The sequence below is a fragment of the Durio zibethinus genome, chromosome 10 (assembly GCF_047325235.1).
Source record: "Durio zibethinus cultivar Kanyao isolate XHJ-2024 chromosome 10, ASM4732523v1, whole genome shotgun sequence".
Classification (NCBI taxonomy): Eukaryota; Viridiplantae; Streptophyta; class Magnoliopsida; order Malvales; family Malvaceae; genus Durio; species Durio zibethinus.
In genome coordinates, this window is record NC_143171.1 from 27,506,486 (window position 1) to 27,526,046 (window position 19,561).

The following is a 19,561-nucleotide window of genomic DNA, read 5'->3' on the forward strand; positions in this document are numbered from 1 at the left end:
TACAATAAAATATAATTATCTCTCTCAATTAATTTCACCTCGCGTATCCCAAGTTATCAAACTCGATATCTTTAAAACAAAACCTTTAAGTTTTAACAATTTTGGACATAAATCTTAAATATTAAAACAATTCCACAAATACGAATTTTAAATTTAAATTTAATAAATCAATTTTTTAAATTTAAATTTAATAAATCTATTTTTTTTATCATTCTTTTAAACTTTTAAAAGTAGAGTTGGCAGCATCATTGAACATTGTGGCCATATGGCCAAAAGTCATGCGTTTCTTCTTTTAGGTTGGATGGAAGGAATACGAAGCACCTGGCCATAAATTATAATGGAATTCATGAAAGTTTTTATTGCAAAAGATATATCTTTTTTTTTTTTTTTTTTTAATGTTGGTGCCGGTGAATTGGGGAAAGATTATGGGTCTTTACTCTTTACATTAAGGAAATGACATGTGGATTGTTTGGGCTGAACGCGTTCAATCTTATTTAATGGGTTACACAAGAGACAAGATATGGGTCTAATCTTATTTAATGTTTGGTCAGGACTAATAAATTTTTCTAATGCTTTTAAAGTTTCAGGGTGAAAGCTATTTTTATTATTGAGTTTACTAATTCAGAGTAAACACACTGATTACATTAGTACATTTAGCCTCATTAATTTATGAGAAATTGTCACTCGACAATGAAATTTTTAAATTTAACCAGTAGAGTTAGTAAAATAACTTAAATCTTTTAAGTTATAGTAAAAAATAAAAATGTAATTAAAATAGTGAGACCTATAATCGTTTATTAATTCAGTTTATAAAGTTAAAAATTTTAGACTATTAGTGTATAAAAAAATAATTATTAATTTATCATTTTGTTTGCCAGTTATTACTTGTTATCTTTTGGTTTGAGTTATTTTTTATCTTTTAACATTTTTCTTATAGTTGAGAAATTTTAGCATCAATTTTTAAGAGTTAAGGTCAAATTTATAATCATCATGATCCAATATTGAATTTTGCCAATATAGTTTTAATTACATTGATTTATGGATAAAAATAATAAAATCAAAATATTTTATTAATACAAGTAACAAAGTTCATTGAATTCCGTTAATTATAGTGCAAAAAACAAGAAAATTAAGATATATTAATCTTGAAACGCAGAAAAAAAAAATCAATACCCACCCATTTTATCGACAATACTGGCCTTAATGCCTAAATTCCTAGAGTCCTTCGATTATAAAATCATTTGTTAGCCCACATGTTAGTTATTCTTTGGGTCAAGTAAGATATCTGTAGTCGGTGACATGCTCGACTAACTAACAGGCTCCAGCAGACTCCAGAAGTGTTGTTACAATTGGGCCTCCTTGATACTTAAATCCATAAACTTAGTTTCCTGATTAAAGATATGGAAATAATTTATATTAGATAAATTTCAATTATGATCTAATAAAAATATATTTTTTTCTTTTTAAATCAGATCAGGTCAGTGAGATTTAAAATATTCCATCCTGACCCATCTCAAGATATATATAAAAATGTGATTTTTATTATTTATTTAATTATATATATTATATTAATAAAGTTATTACTTTATATTTTAATTTAAAAGACAAACTTTATAAAATTATTACATTCAAAATATAATTAATATATAATTTATATTAAAAATTAATATTTTTATGAACATTATTTTAAAATTAAATTATTAAATTAATTTTTGACCAGTTCAAATTCAATACAAATTATACATACGTATCATGTCAAATTTTGATATCAAAAATAATAATATGATATCAAATAAAACTGAAATCAGATAATCATCCAATCAATCCCGCTGCCTCCACCGTTGCGATACTATTATTGTGACCCAACCAATCTGAGTCTCGTAATGAGCTGATGGCCCAACTCTTGCATGTTACAACTTTCTTAAATTTTTAAATTGCACGAGCGACCACAAAACCACAAAACGAGACCATAAGCATGGGACGCCCTAATATAGCAACGACAAAATAATGATATTTTCAATTTATTACTATCTGCACTTTAAAAAAAAAAATGATAGTTTATCATACAACACACTTTAGACTTCATTTCCCCTTGTAATTTACACCTCTCCCCATAATTTTTTACTGCAAAAATACATGTTAAGCCTAACAAATCCTATCTAACATGCCGACCGACTTTTAGATCAATTGACATGATATTGGAGTTGATGCTTGGAGGTTGCAGGTTGAAATGAGCTTATACGCATAATGTCTTCTAAACCCGGATAAGTATAAGGGTAGGAAATCTAAGGATAGATTAAGAATTAAAAAAAAAAAAAAAAAACCCTACCCAATAATAGACTTACCATAGAAAATTACCTTTTGCATGGTTACGATTCACTTTTTGCTAGACGGTGAGCTCCCAGAACTGACTGTCCAACGCAAAAATATGAACCAGATAAGTAAATGCTACTTCTAGAGGCATTCGGAAAATATTGAAGAGGAATGCATAGTAAAGACATCCAGATATGGCTTCCCCTGGAAATGCTTGGTTTAATTTGGTTAGCATCTTTCTATGTTGAAGATAGTTCTGTAAAATTGACACTTACCAAATTAAGAAGGTGGAGAGCAGCAGGCCTGGTGAATTTTCTCGCGAAAAGGAAGCACGGGGATGGCTTCCCCTTGCTGCTACACCATTCTCTACGGTTTTCAGTCTCATAGTGGATATTGTCAATTTCCTGCATAAGTCATTAAATTCCTTCACTTTTTGCAATACAATAGTTTAAACATCAATTTTTCATTAATTTGATTAGTTTTTCTTCAAATTAGTCTTTAATGCATGTGTCGAATTTGAATTGAGACGATTAAATGTCTACTAAATATTATTCTTGGCTCTTTTAGCTTTAAATATGAGGAACGAGGAGAACGGGAGATTATTACCATCTAGGAGCTTGAAGGAAGGGCAAAGATACCTTTATAGATTTAATAAGCTTGGGAGTGGCATCGGAAAACTTGTAAGTCACTGGATGCCATCCACGGCGTTCACGGTCTTTGGAGGCTGAAAGATCCCATGCAGAATAGGTTAATGATCTCCGTGTGATTTCTCCTTCAAAGCCTTCTTGCTGAATATTTCGAAAGAGAATGGTTTTACAAAGAGAGATAATAATTTGAAAAAAGAAAGAATAACAAAAGCAGTATGATGAGCATTTTAATTCAATGCCTTTCAAAAAAGATTCATATGCAAACTTGAAATTCTCGCTTGTCAAAAGAGTATGGAAGCAAAATTTAACATTCCTTTAGAGGCTGCTTCTAATATTTGAGAACCACGAAATAGCATTTTTTTGGGGCCAAAAACCACAAAATAGTTTACAAATGCACTTTTCTGAACCAACATATTTAATTGCTCTAATAGATCAGCAGTAAAGTTTCATTGCCATCAGAACTAGCAATTCCAATTTTTTTCACAATAGAAGGAGACCTTTTATATCAACAGAAACTAAAAGCAAGAAGAGAGGGGGTGGTTCAAACTTGAGATAAATTCTTACAGTAAGTAACGTTTGAACGTAATGTTCATCTGGTATACAGTTGTGCTCCTTTGCTGGATCAACTGGCTGCACAATATTACATCTAGTAAGACCCTTAGAGTTGCACTTTGAAATAATATTGTATGATATATTCATACTTACAAAGGGACGATCTCGCCAAAACTCCGGCAATGATCTCCTCTGCATAATATTGATAGGTAAAATATGAGGAAATAGCAGATCCTTAACAACAAAGAAAACCTTTCAGAAATAATTTGCTCCATTAGATTGTTAAAATATTGGCCCAAGTATATTTAAGAAAAGGAACCACAATTCACCATGCTAAGTTTGCAATGGAGTCAAATTAACTATCCATTTTGTAACCTCTATCCTCCAAACATGTCAATAAGCGCTAATGTTAGCCTGAAAATCTTAAAGAGTATCATGCCATTCAGTGACCAACAAAGGCCACAATCTTCTTAGAATAATAACAAGGCCCAGCATTCATAAATATAAGACAACTTGCCTGGCAATGTTGTTGAAACATGGGAAAGACTGTAGTGTCATTTACAACAACCTCTGCATGCTTTCTTGTTAGCACAACCCACTGCAAGATGGGCAAATTATAAGATGAATATGGACAACTGCTGCAAAATTCTTGCAACAAATATTCAAATCATAATATTTTACCTTTTTCTTTTATGTATATTAAAATACCAGGAAAATGTAAATCACAGAAATCCAACTGTTACCTGGGATCCTTTCCTCCAGTTGTAAACAGGAATAACAGGATTCATTTTTGGGTTGTAACGACCCTCTTTCGTATCAGCAAAGCTGCTCATAAGCCATTGGAACATTCAGAGAAAGAGAAGCTTAAAATCACTTTAAGCTAAAGGCTGGTGAAAGGCAAAATACCATAACTGAGAAGGCACATAGAAGTTATAATGTTATTAACCAGTTGTTTCCATTTTATGTTAACAGGAAACAGATGAAATATTGGACAAGAATATTGACATCTTAAAGCTAGTTAAGAATTAAAGATTCAAACTCGCTTCCACGGTACTATGAGTATCAATTCCCCAGAGCAAGGTCTTCATCAAGAAAACTATTTGGGATCGGCAAAATACATATTATAGGTGGAATGACTATAAATTTACTTTCTAGATCAAGAATCTGGTCTCTAGTTTTTGTGACTTGTCAAGGAAGCATCAGAATCTATGCACAACACCTTTCAAATATGCAGGACAAATATACGTAAGAATTAAAGATGTAGCCAAAAGTTAATAGTTAATCATCATTTGGCTCTTTGGGTGACATAGAAATAAGCTCTGTTGATAGACTGTTTAAACACTCCAAAATTTAATGGCCAATTTGTACTCCAAATGGAAATTGATAGAGGATAGGATGAAATATAAAAGAAATGCATCTACAAAATAAAAATACAAGGTCCACTAACCTGTCAACAAAACTAGTTGATGTTGACATGATATAGTCATATGTGTAACTGAAGTTATAAAGAGGTATACAGCTGAGAAGAAATCAAGAAACTGAAGTATTGTTAGATAACAAGTTTTCAAAACAGTAGCGTTAAGTAACTTCGAAACCGAAAATAATACAAATGAGGAAAGGCCTTAACTCTACTATCATCATATAAATCAATCCTCACCTATCTGAGACAAAAACAAAGCGTTCATTACAAGGGTCTGTCAATGCATGTCTAAGCAATATATGCTCAGCCTCAATCATGCTCGCTTCTCCCCAATCTACCTGATGAAATAGAGCACATTAACTAAATCTTATGATTTCAAGAAAAACATATATTTAACAGTTCATGTTCAATCAACACTTTTTCATAATGCATTATGCTACCAATAATGATTGATTGCATGAACGAACTTCAAACATAAGGCTCCATGATAATTTCAGATACATACAATCATAACATACACCAACAAACTCATCATTATAACAACCCTGCCTTAATGTTAACATGTACCGCAATTCTATTTTTTCTCCCAACTTTTATCCATTATGAAATATTCTACCCTCATAACTTCAGGCTTAACTAACCTTAAGTCTTAACAGCCTAAAGATGCAGATTCTTTGGCCATTGAAAAACAACTCCAAGGATTCAAGGTTATCTATGCACACGTGCATGTGTCACACGCCCCAACCTAAGACTCAAAATGAGTCTCGGCTCGTGACACATGCACATACACAAGTCCATGTAAAAACAGCGTGACCTTAAGGCCACACCATGACAGTTGCTGACAGTTTTGATGACAGCCTGTAGTGTTTCCAAAGATCTTGAGGTCTCATACAGTATCATAGTAGGAAATATTATTATATGATCCTTTTCTACCATGTCAATACAGTTTCCACAAAAGCAAGATTTGACATGTAATTTACAAAAGCAACATAAACACATTTCAATCACTATCGGATTACTCTTACATTTATTTCACATAAACACCAAAACAAAGCATGAATCGGCAATAAAAACATGTTCATTTTTCTAAAGAAACTACAGTTTTAGAACAAGACAAGTTTCCACCGGTACCTGTATACTATCATTAACTTGCCGGTTCAAAAAATAAGCCGATCTCGTCGTTCCCTTGTTAAACAAAAAGCCAGGCCTAGAGTGAACATAAATTGAAAATCTGTTCTCTTCTCCCTGTAAAAAAAATTAACCAAAAAAATTTTTTTAAATTAAAAAAAGTAATAAAAACACTAAATCATTATGATGATTAAGATCATAGTTCAAAAAGAGGCGCAATGGTTTATCAAATTTGAAATCTATAGAAATATTTAGTAAGTAATAAAAAAAATTTGTAGCTAAAAGAAAAAGACAACAAACTTTATTCATATATGCTAAAATTGGAAACACCGTAAAAAACATTAACAATTAATAAACTTCTATATTCAGTAGGATTTATTAAATTCAATAAATGATTAATTATTACGAATTTAATTCAAGTACCTTGAAAAAAGCGTCCCAAACCATTTCGAGAGGAAGGCGATTCCGCGCGATGAAAAGGAAGGCGATCTTCGGCTTGACAATAAAACGGTGTCGTAACGACGCCAGCGAGACGATTCGAGAGTACTGTGTCTCCATCAACGCTAAACTCGCGAGACAAAACACCGCTAAAACCGCCACCAAAACCTTCCTCTTCCATCTAATTTGAGATTTCTGATGCACTGCTTTTCGCTTCATCGCACTCATTATTTCCTTCTTTTTTACTCTCACTTCAATACGTGCACCATTTCTACTTGCTTTCTCGTGCTTTCATGACTAACTTCAAATTAGTTGAATTCGGTTGAGATTTTCTGCTGAATTCACGAGAATTTGGAGGAAAATTGCGAGTCGGAGGCTTCGAGTGAGATTCTGATTCTTGTTTGTTAAGAGAGAAAGTTGAATTGAATTGAATTGAATTGAAACGAAAGGAAAGAAAGGAAAGAGAGTGATGGAAATGGTGGATTAATGAGAGCGAGCCGGTCCTTTTGTATTTTTGAAGTAGTTGACGACGTGTTCTCCCTCTGAGGTGGGAGTCGTAAAGGGGAGCTTTTTACTGAAGTTTGCGTGAGATGTAGGAGATCAGATCCCTTTTCAACATCCCACTCTCACTCCTCTTCCCTTTCATTTTATCCCTCGGGATTTTTAGACCCGGCCTCCTCTGGTCCGGTCCGAAACATTAAATTATTAATAAAAATAACTTTTAATTTAATTATAATTTAAATATATATTTTAAAAAGTTAAATATATTTTTTTTAACATCTAAAACTCTTACTTTTATATTTTAAAATTATTTTTTATTAATTTTTTATTTTTAAATATTAAAAATCATAAAATTTTAATTTTATAAAAATTTTATTTTTAATATTAAATACATTAAAATAAAAAAAAATTTCTTAAATTCTATGAAAATCAATACATTCCAAATATTTTGAAATGGAATGAGTAGTTTTTTTATACAAAAGAAATTGTAATTTGAAAAAAAAAATACTAAAATTTGAATATCAAATTTATTGAAAATCATACTTTTAAAATAATTACATTAATTAATGAAATTAAACTTTAAATTCAAAACATTAATATTTTAATAAAAATTTTCTAATCCCTCAAATTTTATAAGCGGATCAAACCGGATCTACAAAAAATTGATTGAAATTAACTTAATTGATTTATAAACACTTTTACTTCAAATAGATTAATTTAAAGATTAAAAACAAAATTTAAAAGTAAATAATTAAAGAAATGACATTAATTTTAACTTTTTGCTTTGCTACAACGAGAAATGCTGATAAAAAAAAAAAGAAACAAATTAAAAAATTGAAAATGTTGATATAATTCCCTAAGAGAACCAAATAACATAAAGAAATAGGATGGTAAGAGAAAAAGAACAGCTAACTAACCAATTGTTATAGAATTATAATGACTTATTTTATTGCAGCCTTATAATATAAAATTAATAATAATATTGTAAGACCATAAAATATAAGGATCACATGTGGTTTATTAATTAGAAAGAAATGCAACTACTGAGGTGGGTTAGAAATCAATGTCCAATATAGTGATTTATCAACCTCCATTTTCATCCTTACATCACCTAACAACCATACTTTGAACAACCAAAGAAAACAACACAATTTTTGTCTTTTTGAATGATGATCTTTTTCACATTAATTTGATGATATTTGATAATTTTATATCTTTTCTTTTCTCTCTTTTAGCTATGATTTGCTTCAAATTCAAGATTTTTATTTCTAAAAAAGATTTAGTATCAAATGTTAAAATTGTGTAATCCCACATTTAATAAATATTTATTTTTTTGTAATTTTATATTCAGATTAGGTCCCTTTATTTATTATAAATTGTTTTAAGTTATATGCTTAATATTACATTAAAGTTAGAATTTTTTTTTTTTATCATTTTCAAATCTGTTACGTAATAAATTTCTTTCATTTTCACCTACACATGATAAGAGCCTATTAAAGTGATATAATCTCATATCTTTACCTATACATGATGAGAGCCTATTAAAATGATGTAATCTCAAATATAATAAATATTTAATTTTCTGTAATCTTATGTTCAGATTGAATCATTTCACTTATTCTATATCTACTTACACATAATGAGAGCCTATTAAAATGGTGTAATATCACATCTAATAAATATTTAAATTTTTATAATCTTATATTCATATTGAATCATTTCATTTACTGTCAATTGATTTTAAATTATATATAAGTATTATAAATAAAGTTAAACCATTGAATAATTAAAAATAATAATTCATTGAATATTCATTTGCTTATTTGCAACGAGTTGAGTAATATAATGTGGAACAACTCCTCGCATTATCCCAAATCTTGTCTTTAATACTTGAAATTGGAACATTGATTTTAAAATTAAAAAATATATACAATCAAATATACAAGCTTAACACCAAACAAGTATTATAAATAAAATTAACCCTTTGAATAATTAAAAAATAATAATTCATTGAATATTCATTTGTTTATTTGCAATGAGTTGAGTAATATAATGTGGAATACCTCCTTGCATTATCCCAAATCTTGTCTTCAATACTTGACATTGGAACATTGATTTTAAAATAAAAAATATATATATACAATCAAATATACAATAAAATCATTGTTGTTGGCACTTAACCCTCAAAAAATAATCATTTTCCATTATTGTCAAATTGAAGTTTCATGTGATATTGGTTAGTTTATTTATATATGTTTTAGATATAAAAACAATAATAAATTTCCCCCAAATGAGAATTTTCTTTTATTAAATCAATTAAAAATTGGTGTACCCAGTTAGTATCTGTTAAATTAATATGTCTAATAAATTTATCTTTTAATAATTTTATTATTTCATCATTTCTTTTTAAAGCTTTTCTTATAAATGTTAGTTTCAATTTACCATTTCATTATCAAATATTCTCATTTTTTATCAATTTTTTTTTTATGATAATAACGAATACATTATATTCGAATATTTCATTCAATAATTTTTTTATCTAAGATCTCTCAATGTTCAGCAATCATTTTAAATTTTAATTAATTTAGAGTTAAGCTAAGTTAAATCTTATAAGAGAATAAGCTTTTCTAAACGTATTTTTTTTTATTTATAAGACTTAAAATAAAATTTTATTTAAAAAAAATTAAATATTTTAGCATTCGACAGACATTCGTATTTCATTCAATAATTAATACATATTTTTAAAATGTTTAAAAAATTAAAATAATAATAATAATAATAATTTAAGGCTGCAAACTCTTTTTAAGCTTTTTTTATTCTTTCAGTATTTTTTACGTTTTCATATAATCATGAAGGGAGATAATGACTTTTAAGATTGGCCTAAACAATTATTGGCACTCACATGCCGCAAATATAGCTTACATGTTGAAAATGACCAATCAAGAGCTATGCTCTTTATTAACAACATCTCTTCCAAATTAAAGTAACATAACCACATTAATTAATTCCATAAAAACTTTGAATCCAAAATTTAGGTGAAATCGTTCACGTTACTCGTAATTATTTAAAAAAAAAATGATATTTATAATTTTTTTGTTATCATCATCTGTAACGTTATTTGTAAAAAGAAAATAAAAGCAACCCTTTTCAAGGACACCTCTACCCCATCATTAAATTTTATAACCAAATATTGATAAAAATAAATTAAATAAAAAATTATAAAAAAATTTTGATTGTGGAAATTTAATTGCAAAATAAGTTCAGCCAATTTAGATGATACAACAAAATTGGAGTAGTCCATTAATTAAAAAAAATGAGAATAAAATGCAGTGGCAAAAAATAATGGATTTTTCTTCTGAAATCACACATAAAATTTTAGATTAATTTAAGTGAAAAAAATTATAAAAAATTTGAATTAATTTTTAAATAATATATTTTGTATGATTTTTAATGTAAAACTAAAAAAAAAAAGAAAAAGAAAAGAAAGCTTACACAGGCTTAGGGCCATACAAAAGTTGGGCTCAAGATTCCTTCTAGCCATAAGCGTAGGGCCCGAGTTTCATCGTTGATACGACGTTATTGGGTCCATCCATAGTCTTCGGACCACACAAGAGTTGGGCTCGAGTTTAATCGTTGATACGACGTCGTTGTATCCCTCTGGTTCACATTAAGAACATTCAATGCTCCTTTGTTCGTTGGCTCCAACGATGTTTTATCCCTAAAACTCTCATCCTTAAAAGGTAAAAATAATTTTGATTAATTTCTAACTTTCTTCAAGAATTGTGTTTTTCAATTAAGTACATTTATCTGGATTGAGTTCAACATGAAAAAAAAAATTATAGAAAAATGACATTGCATGACTAAATGAACATCACAGGGTGAAATATAAACTTATACAAACTGTAAAAGAACGTAACAGCCTGTTATGGCGACCCTGTTTTTAGCATTGTTTGCAAAGTCAAAAGCACTTCAGCATGCCTTTCTATCCATTCCAAAGGAACATCAGGCAGTCTCCCTCAGAATTCCCTTCAAATTTTCATTTGACAAGAAACTTGGGTTTCTTCCAATCTTGTAGCTTTCAATAAACCATGGATTACATATTTGCATGTGAGGCTATTAGGTGCAAACCCCACTTTCAGCATTCTATCCTGAAGCTCCATTAACTTATCCATATCACCAGCCTCAGAAAATGTACTGACAACACAATTGTAGCTTTCAGTGTCAAAAATTTGAAATTCCTTGGCAAAGAATCTCAAGTACGACTCTGCTTTATCGACATCCGATTGATTGCAATAGCAATATATCATTGCCCTGCATATTCGTGGATCGGGATGGATACCAGACTTAAGCATTTCTTCCATCAAGGATTCTGCCTCGTGTCTTTTACCTGTTCTACACAAGCAGCATATAAGAGCTCTATATGAAACAAGATCAGCCTTTATTCTCCTTTGTGCCATCTCAGCTTTCAGGAGTAATGCATATGCCACACTATCACATCTGCAGAATGACTCAATCAATTCATTATAGATATCCAGTTTAGGCACATAACCATCTTGACAGATTCTTCCAAGGAGATTCTTTGCGGCAAATGGCCGATTGTCATGACATAAAGAAATCATCAAAGAGTCATAAATATCTGAAGAAATAGAAACCCCAAATCTCCTTAACTCTACAACCAAATTCAAAGCTGAAACCAACCTACCCTGTTTTTCATATCCTTCTACAAGAACTCGACAAGTAAAACTATCCAGGCAAATCCCATTTCCTATCATCTCATGCATCAAATACTTTGCTTCTTGCATCCTCCCCTCCTTGCAGTAACCAGAAATAAGAGTATTATACGACACAATGTCCGGATTCAATCCTCGGTGAACCATTCTATGGAATAACTGATGAGCGTCTCTCACCCTCTCTTCTTTACAAAGACCATTCATCAATGCAGTATATGAAACCAAATCTGGAATCACACCCCTCCGGTACATAATCCTATACAGATAGAATGCATCGTTCAGCCTCCCTTTCCTACAATAGCTACTAATCAATGTATTATAGGTAATCAAATCAGGATCAAACCCTTCTTCTTCCATCCTCTCCAAGAACTCATTAACCTTATCGATGTTTCCATCTTTGCAAAAAACATGAGTCAATATATTAAAAGTGCAAGAGTTTGGACGAATCCCCACTCTACCCATCTCTTCATACACTAGCCAACACTGATCAACAAAATTCAACCTCAACAATCCATTCAGAAGAAAATTACAAGAAATCACGCTGGGCAAAAAGCCAACCCCCAAAATGTTCCTAAAAGTCTTAACACCTTCTCTAACCATACCCTTTCTCACGTAACCCTTGACAAGCATATCAAAAACAGCAGGATCAAAGTTACAATCTTTAGTACAAAAAACCAAACTTTCAAATACATCTTCACTATTTGAACAATCCTTAACAAAATCAATTAATTCACATAACAATTCCATTGCCAAAGAGAAGTTTTTAGACCAAGCCAATATATGGACAATGTAACAATAGTTATGCGAAGAAAGCTTAATGCCCAGATCATTTTTTACCCAGTTGAAGAAAGTTACAGCTGACAAACAATCAGACTGGAATCTCAATAACACCCTTGTGATTTCATGGCTACCCAGATGAGGAATAAGGGGTTTTATGTCATTTTTGAGAAGGATTAATTGAGAATTGGTCTGTTTAAGAGATGAGGAAATGAGGTTGACTATTTTGTTCGGGTTTTGAGTTTCAGGAAGAAGATTGTAAAGTGGGTTTGAGAGTGGCTTGGAGTGAGAATTTTGAATGGTCTGAAGTGAAGAAGAAAAGGGTAACTTTGATATGAAGTTTACGTAGGAGCTGCCTGATTTTATTAGGCTTTGGTTTAGAGGATTGAGTGAAGCTCGAGTCATCAAGAAGAAAGGAACAGAGAGAGAAGAAGATAGCTCCTAATACTCACAGCAGAGCCACGAAGAAATAAAATTGAAGACTACCCATCAAAAGAATCTCATTACTTTCATTAGAAAACCTGAAAGTTAGCTCAAATTCAGGCCACCAAAGATAACAGGCAACTCTCGTACAATAGAGAAGAGAAGAACTTGGAAGGTATGGCAAAAAGCTTACCCAAATCAGCGAAGAGGAGAACCACAATCTTGGGTTAAATCTTTGAGCCCAAAAATCAGATTGATATGTATGTACGCTACTGAAGAGAGAGCTCGGTTAGCTCAGAAGCCATTTAAACTTAAAAATGGAGGGGTAAAAGAAAAAACTACATCCAGGGATGAATGAAGGACCCTATCCCCTGAACCCGTTTGGAAGAGAATTGGAAAAGATGTAACAATGGAAACGATCAAGAAACGGTGAAAATATTTTGATGAAATATGAGCTGGACTTTACCAGGGCCATGGTTGGGGCAGGACAGTCCATCCAGACCCAAAACAATGCCCATTTATTCCATTGGCCCAACATTTTATGCATGTTGATGGGCAGGAAGACCGACCTTTTGGTCCACTTTATGGGTCGATGGCCCACATAAGGCCCAACATTTTTGGGTTTTGCTTTTTGTAGGCTTTCAGGGGCCATAAATAGAGTCCCATTTGTGATAAAAAAAAGGATATGATCGTAACCTTTCTTTTACGACGTCGTTACCTTTCATCTTGTCTTATCTTTAAATCCTATAAACCCTCCACCTCCAAGAAAGGATTAGAAGAAAAGAAAAATGGCGACGACGGCGACCATGTCTATCACCAAGCTAGATGACGAAATGGTGCGCAGCATGTCGATTGGCGCAGTGTTCTCAGACTTCGTAATTTTCCACCACTATTTTTCCCTTTTAAATCCACTAATAAAGTAATATTTTTCAAGCTACAAAAAAAAAAAAAAAAGCTGCTTCAAGCTTCTGATTGATTTTTTTTTTTTTAGTTTTTTTGAATGCAAGATTAACCTAATGGAAAATCATTATTTCATCTTACTGATTTGAAATCCGTTTTGAATAGTCAAATTAATTATTTCCTTTATTTCTTGTTAATATTTTCAGGGAGGAAAGATAAACTCACTTGACTTTCACCGAAAGGACGATCTATTGGTGACAGCCAGTGAGGACGATTCAGTTCGCCTCTATGACATTGCCAATGCTAAGTTAGTTTTTGCGTTCTTTTTACTGTAAAATTTTACAAGTTTCAGTATATTATTGCTTTTAATCCACTGCTAAATTTTACCCTAATAAATCAATTGGGAGTTTTTACTTATTTACTGTTTGAGAAAGGTTTCGGTGTTTGAATATTATTCGAATTTCGAGTGTTTCAATGATTTTTGCTATGTAATTAGGTTTAGTGTTAAGGAACATTTTTATTGGTTGTGTTAATGATCATTTTAATATTGCTTTAGGTTGTTAAAGACAACTTATCATAAGAAACATGGGGCAGATCGAATATGTTTCACACATCATCCTAATTCTGTTATATGCTCTTCGAGACACAATTTGGAGTCGACTGGAGGTGAATTTCTTAGGATGGTTTAGGCCTTATTCTTATGTATGGTAAAAAAACAATAGTAACATTGTATCTGCTTGTTTCTTTTGTTAACAGAAGCTCTACGGTATCTTTCGATGTATGATAACCGATGCCTTCGCTACTTCAAGGGACATAAAGAGAGGTTGGTAATTCTTGATATGTTGACATTGTGGGAATAGCTAGAGACGGAGGTGTGGTTCATATGATTATAGAATAACAGAGCCACTTGAATATGATGTTTAATGTTACTTTAATTATTGAGTATTTCAATGAAGGTTTTCGATGTTAGCTTCATGCAGCATGGTTTTGAAACCTGTGTACATATACGTAAATTATCTGTGTCATTTGTTTTTAAGAACCTTTTTGAAATATATATCCATATATACTGGTTTTCAAAGATTTATTTCCTTTAATTCTGAACCCTTCTTCAAACAGTCTTTTCTTTTAAGTGATATCCCAATTCTATAATACTAATAAGTTTCGTCATATCTGCTGCTGTAGAGTTGTTTCCCTCTGCATGTCTCCTGTAAATGATAGCTTCATGTCAGGTTCTCTTGACCACACTGTGAGGATTTGGGATCTTCGTGTAAATGCCTGTCAGGTTGGTTTCTGGTTTCCCATGAATTCTATGCAAATGTTGGGTCATTACGAAAGTGATTTATAAAGAAAATTTTCTTTTGTATAAGGAAAAAAAAAAAAAAAGTGCTTACTGAGAACCAAATTCTTCCTGTTTAACCAACTCCCCACTCCCCCAAGCAAGTTAGAGAGAGAGAGAGAGAGAGAGATATAGAAGAACACTAAGACTCAATATAAAATTCAGAAAAGAAAGTTTCCTGACAGCAATTATCATTAGCCAACTGTTTTTTAATCTGCATTTCATCATCTAAAATTACACCAAATGTGATTTATGCTTACTGTTGTAGTTTTCAGGGAATATTACACCTGCGTGGTAGACCTACTGTAGCCTATGACCAACAAGGCCTTGTGTTTGCTGTGGCTATGGAAGGGGGTGCTATTAAATTGTTTGATTCACGCTCCTATGACAAGGTTTTAAGTTTTAACCCATTAAGCACTTAACTTTTTTTTGGCATTATCAGTATTATGAATTTGCTTTCTTTCTTTCCTTTTTTAGATTATTATTTTAACAAGTTTGATTTATTTCTTATAATATAGGGGCCCTTTGACACATTTTTAGTTGGTGGAGACACAGCTGAGGTTTGCGATATCAAATTCAGCAATGATGGCAAATCAATGCTACTGACAACCACAAATAACAACATATACGTTCTTGATGCATATGGAGGAGAGAAGGTTAGTTACTCTAATTGGACTAGTTCTTTTAATGGCTCTAAACTGTTGCCAGTCAATGAATCCCGAAAGTTGTTTGCTGAAAGGCCCTAGCTCTGTTTTTTCAATGGTTCTAGTCTGTTTCCTATAGGATGATGTCATGAATTTAGTACTTAGATGCAGAACTTTTACTTGTGCAGCGATGTGGGTTCAGTTTAGAACCATCTCCAAATACAACTATAGAGGCAACTTTTACTCCAGATGGTCAGTATGTGATCTCAGGTACCAATTCCTTTTCCAACTTGCTACTTGAGAAGAATATATGCATGTTTGATTTCTTTTACATTAAGTTTACATTGAATAATCATCAAAATACTTGAATGAGAATTGAGAATATTTCTTCCCATTGACATTGAAATTGCTGGTTACCTTTTTATTTTTTTGTATTTTGTTTGGGAACACCATAATTGAGCTCAGGTTTTACTTATTGAAGGGTCAGGAGATGGAACTTTGCATGCCTGGAACATCAACACACGAAATGAGGTACAGTCTTTGTAATGTAGCATCTCATGTTATACTTGTGTGTTCTGCCTACCTCTTCTCTGTTTCTCTTCTTAAAGTAAAGGATGAAACTAGGAAAGGAGTACATGGAAATCTGAAAAAAAAAAAAACTATTAACAACTTCTCTAGTGAGTTTTTTTTTTTTTTCTCCTGATTTCAGCCCATTGGGCACATTGTTCATTGCTTACTCCAATTGCTTCGCATGCAATATTTTGCTAATAACTTCTGCATCTGACTATATGATTAATCCTACTGTCATTATGTTATCTGGCATCCTTCTTGAGGTGTCAACCAGGTACCCTGCAAAAACGAAATAAACTTTTTTTTCCTATTGGTAAATCATGTGGTAATGTACAATATGAGCATCTGCGTACAATTTATTACATCATAAAATGACAGTTTTAACTGGTTATTTTTCGGGTTCTCTTCTAGGTAGCCGCTTGGAACAGCCACATAAGTGTTGCGGCTTGCTTGAAGTGGGCTCCTCGTAGGGCCATGTTCGTTGCTGCATCCAGTGTTCTTACCTTTTGGATACCTAACAACAATTCAAAGCCAGCTGCTGAGCTAGCAGCTGGTTCCACCGATGCACAAGCTGTGGCTCAATCTGAGCAAATTGGTTAATCAACCTGGGGCTTAATCCCAGCAAATTAGTCAAAGAACCTAGCTGGAAACCAACTCCATTTTGCCATTGTACTGCCGGCTGGAAGAATTTTGTTAATGTGTTTAGACTGGTTTCACTTTGTAAATTTAGCAATTAATCATATTTTTGGAAAATTTGTGTTCTGAATTCAAACGTTGCTTGTTTAAGTAGCTTCTGTAAACTGCAAATGTTTCTGCGTTTTGTAGCCTTGAGGAAAATGACAAGGGCATGCAACTGAAAATTTGTCCTGAGGCAAAAAATTTTTGGGTGGAACATCACCTTAAAAGCTTTTGCACTTTGCAGTGTAAACCTGAAAATTTTGTCCGCCGGCGAAGTTCTGAGGTCAGCAGGTTCAGATAAAAGAATTAGCTAAAGCCTGCGAGAATCTGAATTTGATCCTTGATGATGTGATGATATTTAAGTGATTCAAAGCTGAATGATTTAGAGAGAAACATTTTTGGAATTGAACAATTTAAACTCAAAAACAGACAGCAAATCCCACAATATGATACATTGCCCATCGTGCATGAACAACCCCGAAGACTAGACCTTTGAAAATGAGAACACTGCTACTACGTTCTATTGCCCTCCCCTCATGTACCTTCCTGAGCCTACACCTTCAAATTCATGTCCTACCAACAGTAACCTCATGTGCCTTACCCTCGATCTTCTGTCCCACATACCCTGTCATATCCTGCATGTGCCTCTTAGCCTGGTCCAGGTCTAGCTGCTCGTTGCCAGTGGCCCTCCTCAGCTGGTTAAAGACATGTATGAGTGAGGACAAGCCTGTCAATCCCAAGTCCCCAGAGGACAAGAAGCCTGCCACGGCCATGGCAACGGCAATGACGGCCGGGACAAGAACCGGGCTGAAGATGATGGAGTGGTGTGGCCACACACAGCCCAATGACAGTGGTGGTGAGTGTTAATCCTGCTAATGCAAGCAGAGTGCCACCAACAGGGAGGAGGTAAGGACAGCCAGAACCTGGCTTGTTGATGGTACACTTTAATAGTTCTTCCCACCATAACCAACCTGATGGTCAAAACGGTGCTGTGGGTGAACCTTAACCTGGTGAGGCTGGTTGCGTTCGCGGTCAGCCGTTGATAGGAAAAGCTTATGACCTTTAGCAAATGTAGAAACCTTATGTTATAATAATGACAGTAAAAGAGAGAGAGATCAGTGAAGGAGGGAGTTGGGCTTGTGCGATTTTTATCGAAGAAGTGAGAGATGCAATGTGAAGACACGTAGGGGATGACATGGTGAGCTGAGGCTTTGCATGGGGAACAAGTTTCATTGTGATTCCTGTGCGTAAAACAATAAAGAGAATAAGGAAAGCCAACTGAATTTATTGCCTCCATTTTTCTCAAATCCTACCTCTTTATTCTGCCACATTGCCATTGCCGTTCTGCAAAATCGTTTTGTTGTGCTTTATGCGTGGGAACACGCGGGTTTTGCCTAAATTTTAATTGGCCATGGCCATATATTTTTTTCACATCTCTTTTCTCTATTGTTGTTTCTAAATTATAAAGAATGTGTTTTGAATCAACTCATGCAGAAATCAATGCTTGTACCCCCCTCAATGGCATCACAGTTCACAAAAAAATTGAACTTAAATTTCTCTGTTGTTCTTTTTTCATTCATTTATTCCTGTCAGTGCTTGTTTCCAAGTAATATCCCTTTCCCATTTCGGGGTTTCCTGTTGCTTTCTATTCCCCTGGTTCTGCCATGTCTTTTTCTCGAGATAGAATTCCAGGACCCTGGCTCATGGGTTTGTCAACTAAATCCTGACCTACCTTAACATATGCTCGAATAGAATTGGGCTTTATGCCATTTGAGTGTTATAGTAATATGACTGGTCTAGCCTGAGCTTAACAGTTTACTACCTAACAGAATTGCTGCTAGGCTTGAGTAAACAAAATTGGGTTTCGACGCCCTTCGTAATAACCTTGTAATCTCCCATGCCTTCGGTTTCACATTGAAAAATTGGACCTCATCGATCAGCTGAACTTATGCTTCACAGTCAACTAGTTCATGCTATATTGTCAGCATCATTATATCGTTAAGAGTTGTTGTCCAACATATAAGCAAAGATTAATCATACCATATATTGAATCATCCAATTTATAAATAAACTTGTTTTTTCTTTAACATAGTTAATTGTGATTTAAATCCTTATAACTTTAAATAAAAAGAATAATAAGCCAAACTTCACGAATGATTATCTCCTTCTAGAAGCAATCATCAAATACCAAAATAAAACACTTTTATTATAAGCAGATCTTATTAATAAAGTGTTAAATTTTTTTATTTTAATTAAATTCAAATCTTAATTATCTAAAATTAAAAAAAATTAATAGACTAAGTCTGCATGTATAAACAAATTTGCTTTTTTTTTTTTAATTTGAAAAAGACAAAGTTTGAATTTTGCTTTTTAAACTAAAATAAGTTAAATATGTAAATTAATATAAATAAAGATTTAATTCAGTTAATTTATATAATTAATATTGAAAAGTAACACCCAATAATGTTATAAATTAAATTATAATATTTATAATTATTTTTAAA

The 19,561-nt window shown here is 32.4% G+C and overlaps 3 protein-coding genes and 1 pseudogene across 9 annotated transcripts; 1 reads left to right on the forward strand and 3 right to left on the reverse strand.

Moving 5' to 3' along the window:
- Positions 1-1,152: 1,152 nt before the first annotated feature.
- On the reverse strand, positions 1,153-7,115 carry LOC111292962 (Core-2/I-branching beta-1,6-N-acetylglucosaminyltransferase family protein). 6 transcript variants are annotated; one of them, XM_022885627.2, is made up of 12 exons: positions 6,484-7,115; positions 6,064-6,177; positions 5,170-5,270; positions 4,960-5,031; positions 4,256-4,337; positions 4,030-4,110; positions 3,666-3,704; positions 3,525-3,590; positions 2,952-3,101; positions 2,589-2,717; positions 2,359-2,411; positions 1,153-1,388 (listed from the first exon to the last, which is right to left on the reverse strand). In XM_022885627.2, exons 1-11 carry the CDS (start codon positions 6,724-6,726, stop codon positions 2,370-2,372), a joined length of 1,119 nt encoding a protein of 372 aa, XP_022741362.2. In that variant the 5' UTR covers positions 6,727-7,115; the 3' UTR covers positions 1,153-1,388; positions 2,359-2,369. The 6 variants fall into 6 exon arrangements, with proteins under 6 accessions (XP_022741362.2, XP_089623201.1, XP_022741363.2 ...); XM_089767075.1 differs by lacking the exon at positions 1,153-1,388 and adding an exon at positions 1,693-1,920; XM_022885628.2 differs by lacking the exon at positions 1,153-1,388 and adding an exon at positions 1,693-1,985.
- A 3,617-nt stretch (positions 7,116-10,732) lies between these two features.
- LOC111292132 (Pentatricopeptide repeat (PPR) superfamily protein) lies at positions 10,733-13,344 on the reverse strand. 2 transcript variants are annotated; one of them, XM_089767077.1, is made up of 2 exons: positions 13,123-13,263; positions 10,733-12,347 (listed from the first exon to the last, which is right to left on the reverse strand). In XM_089767077.1, the coding sequence occupies exon 2, from the start codon at positions 12,327-12,329 to the stop codon at positions 11,028-11,030; it is 1,302 nt and encodes a 433-aa protein (XP_089623203.1). In that variant the 5' UTR covers positions 12,330-12,347; positions 13,123-13,263; the 3' UTR covers positions 10,733-11,027. The 2 variants fall into 2 exon arrangements, with proteins under 2 accessions (XP_089623203.1, XP_089623202.1); XM_089767076.1 differs by having other exon boundaries at positions 10,733-13,344.
- A 310-nt stretch (positions 13,345-13,654) lies between these two features.
- LOC111292133 (Transducin/WD40 repeat-like superfamily protein) lies at positions 13,655-17,186 on the forward strand. Its single transcript, XM_022884364.2, has 10 exons — positions 13,655-13,804; positions 14,036-14,136; positions 14,386-14,495; positions 14,586-14,652; positions 15,012-15,111; positions 15,441-15,557; positions 15,684-15,821; positions 15,998-16,079; positions 16,291-16,340; positions 16,791-17,186. Exons 1-10 carry the CDS (start codon positions 13,718-13,720, stop codon positions 16,977-16,979), a joined length of 1,041 nt encoding a protein of 346 aa, XP_022740099.1. The 5' UTR covers positions 13,655-13,717; the 3' UTR covers positions 16,980-17,186.
- A 308-nt stretch (positions 17,187-17,494) lies between these two features.
- LOC111293439 (oleosin 18.2 kDa-like) lies at positions 17,495-18,394 on the reverse strand (annotated as a pseudogene).
- Between the last annotated feature and the right edge of the window lie 1,167 nt (positions 18,395-19,561).

Excerpts from the sequence above, each read along its gene's own strand:
- LOC111292132 (XM_089767076.1), bottom strand. The coding sequence starts at position 12,911 with ATGACTCGAGCTTCACTCAATCCTCTAAACCAAAGCCTAATAAAATCA.
- LOC111292962 (XM_022885627.2), bottom strand. The coding sequence starts at position 6,726 with ATGAGTGCGATGAAGCGAAAAGCAGTGCATCAGAAATCTCAAATTAGA. Across the intron at positions 3,705-4,029 it reads TGTTTCAACAACATTGCCAG|AGGAGATCATTGCCGGAGTT; the intron begins GCAAGTTGTCTT and ends AATATTATGCAG. Across the intron at positions 3,102-3,524 it reads ACGTTCAAACGTTACTTACT|CAAGAAGGCTTTGAAGGAGA; the intron begins GTAAGAATTTAT and ends CGAAATATTCAG.
- LOC111292133 (XM_022884364.2), top strand. The coding sequence starts at position 13,718 with ATGGCGACGACGGCGACCATGTCTATCACCAAGCTAGATGACGAAATG. Across the intron at positions 15,112-15,440 it reads TTCGTGTAAATGCCTGTCAG|GGAATATTACACCTGCGTGG; the intron begins GTTGGTTTCTGG and ends TGTAGTTTTCAG. Across the intron at positions 16,341-16,790 it reads ACATCAACACACGAAATGAG|GTAGCCGCTTGGAACAGCCA; the intron begins GTACAGTCTTTG and ends GTTCTCTTCTAG.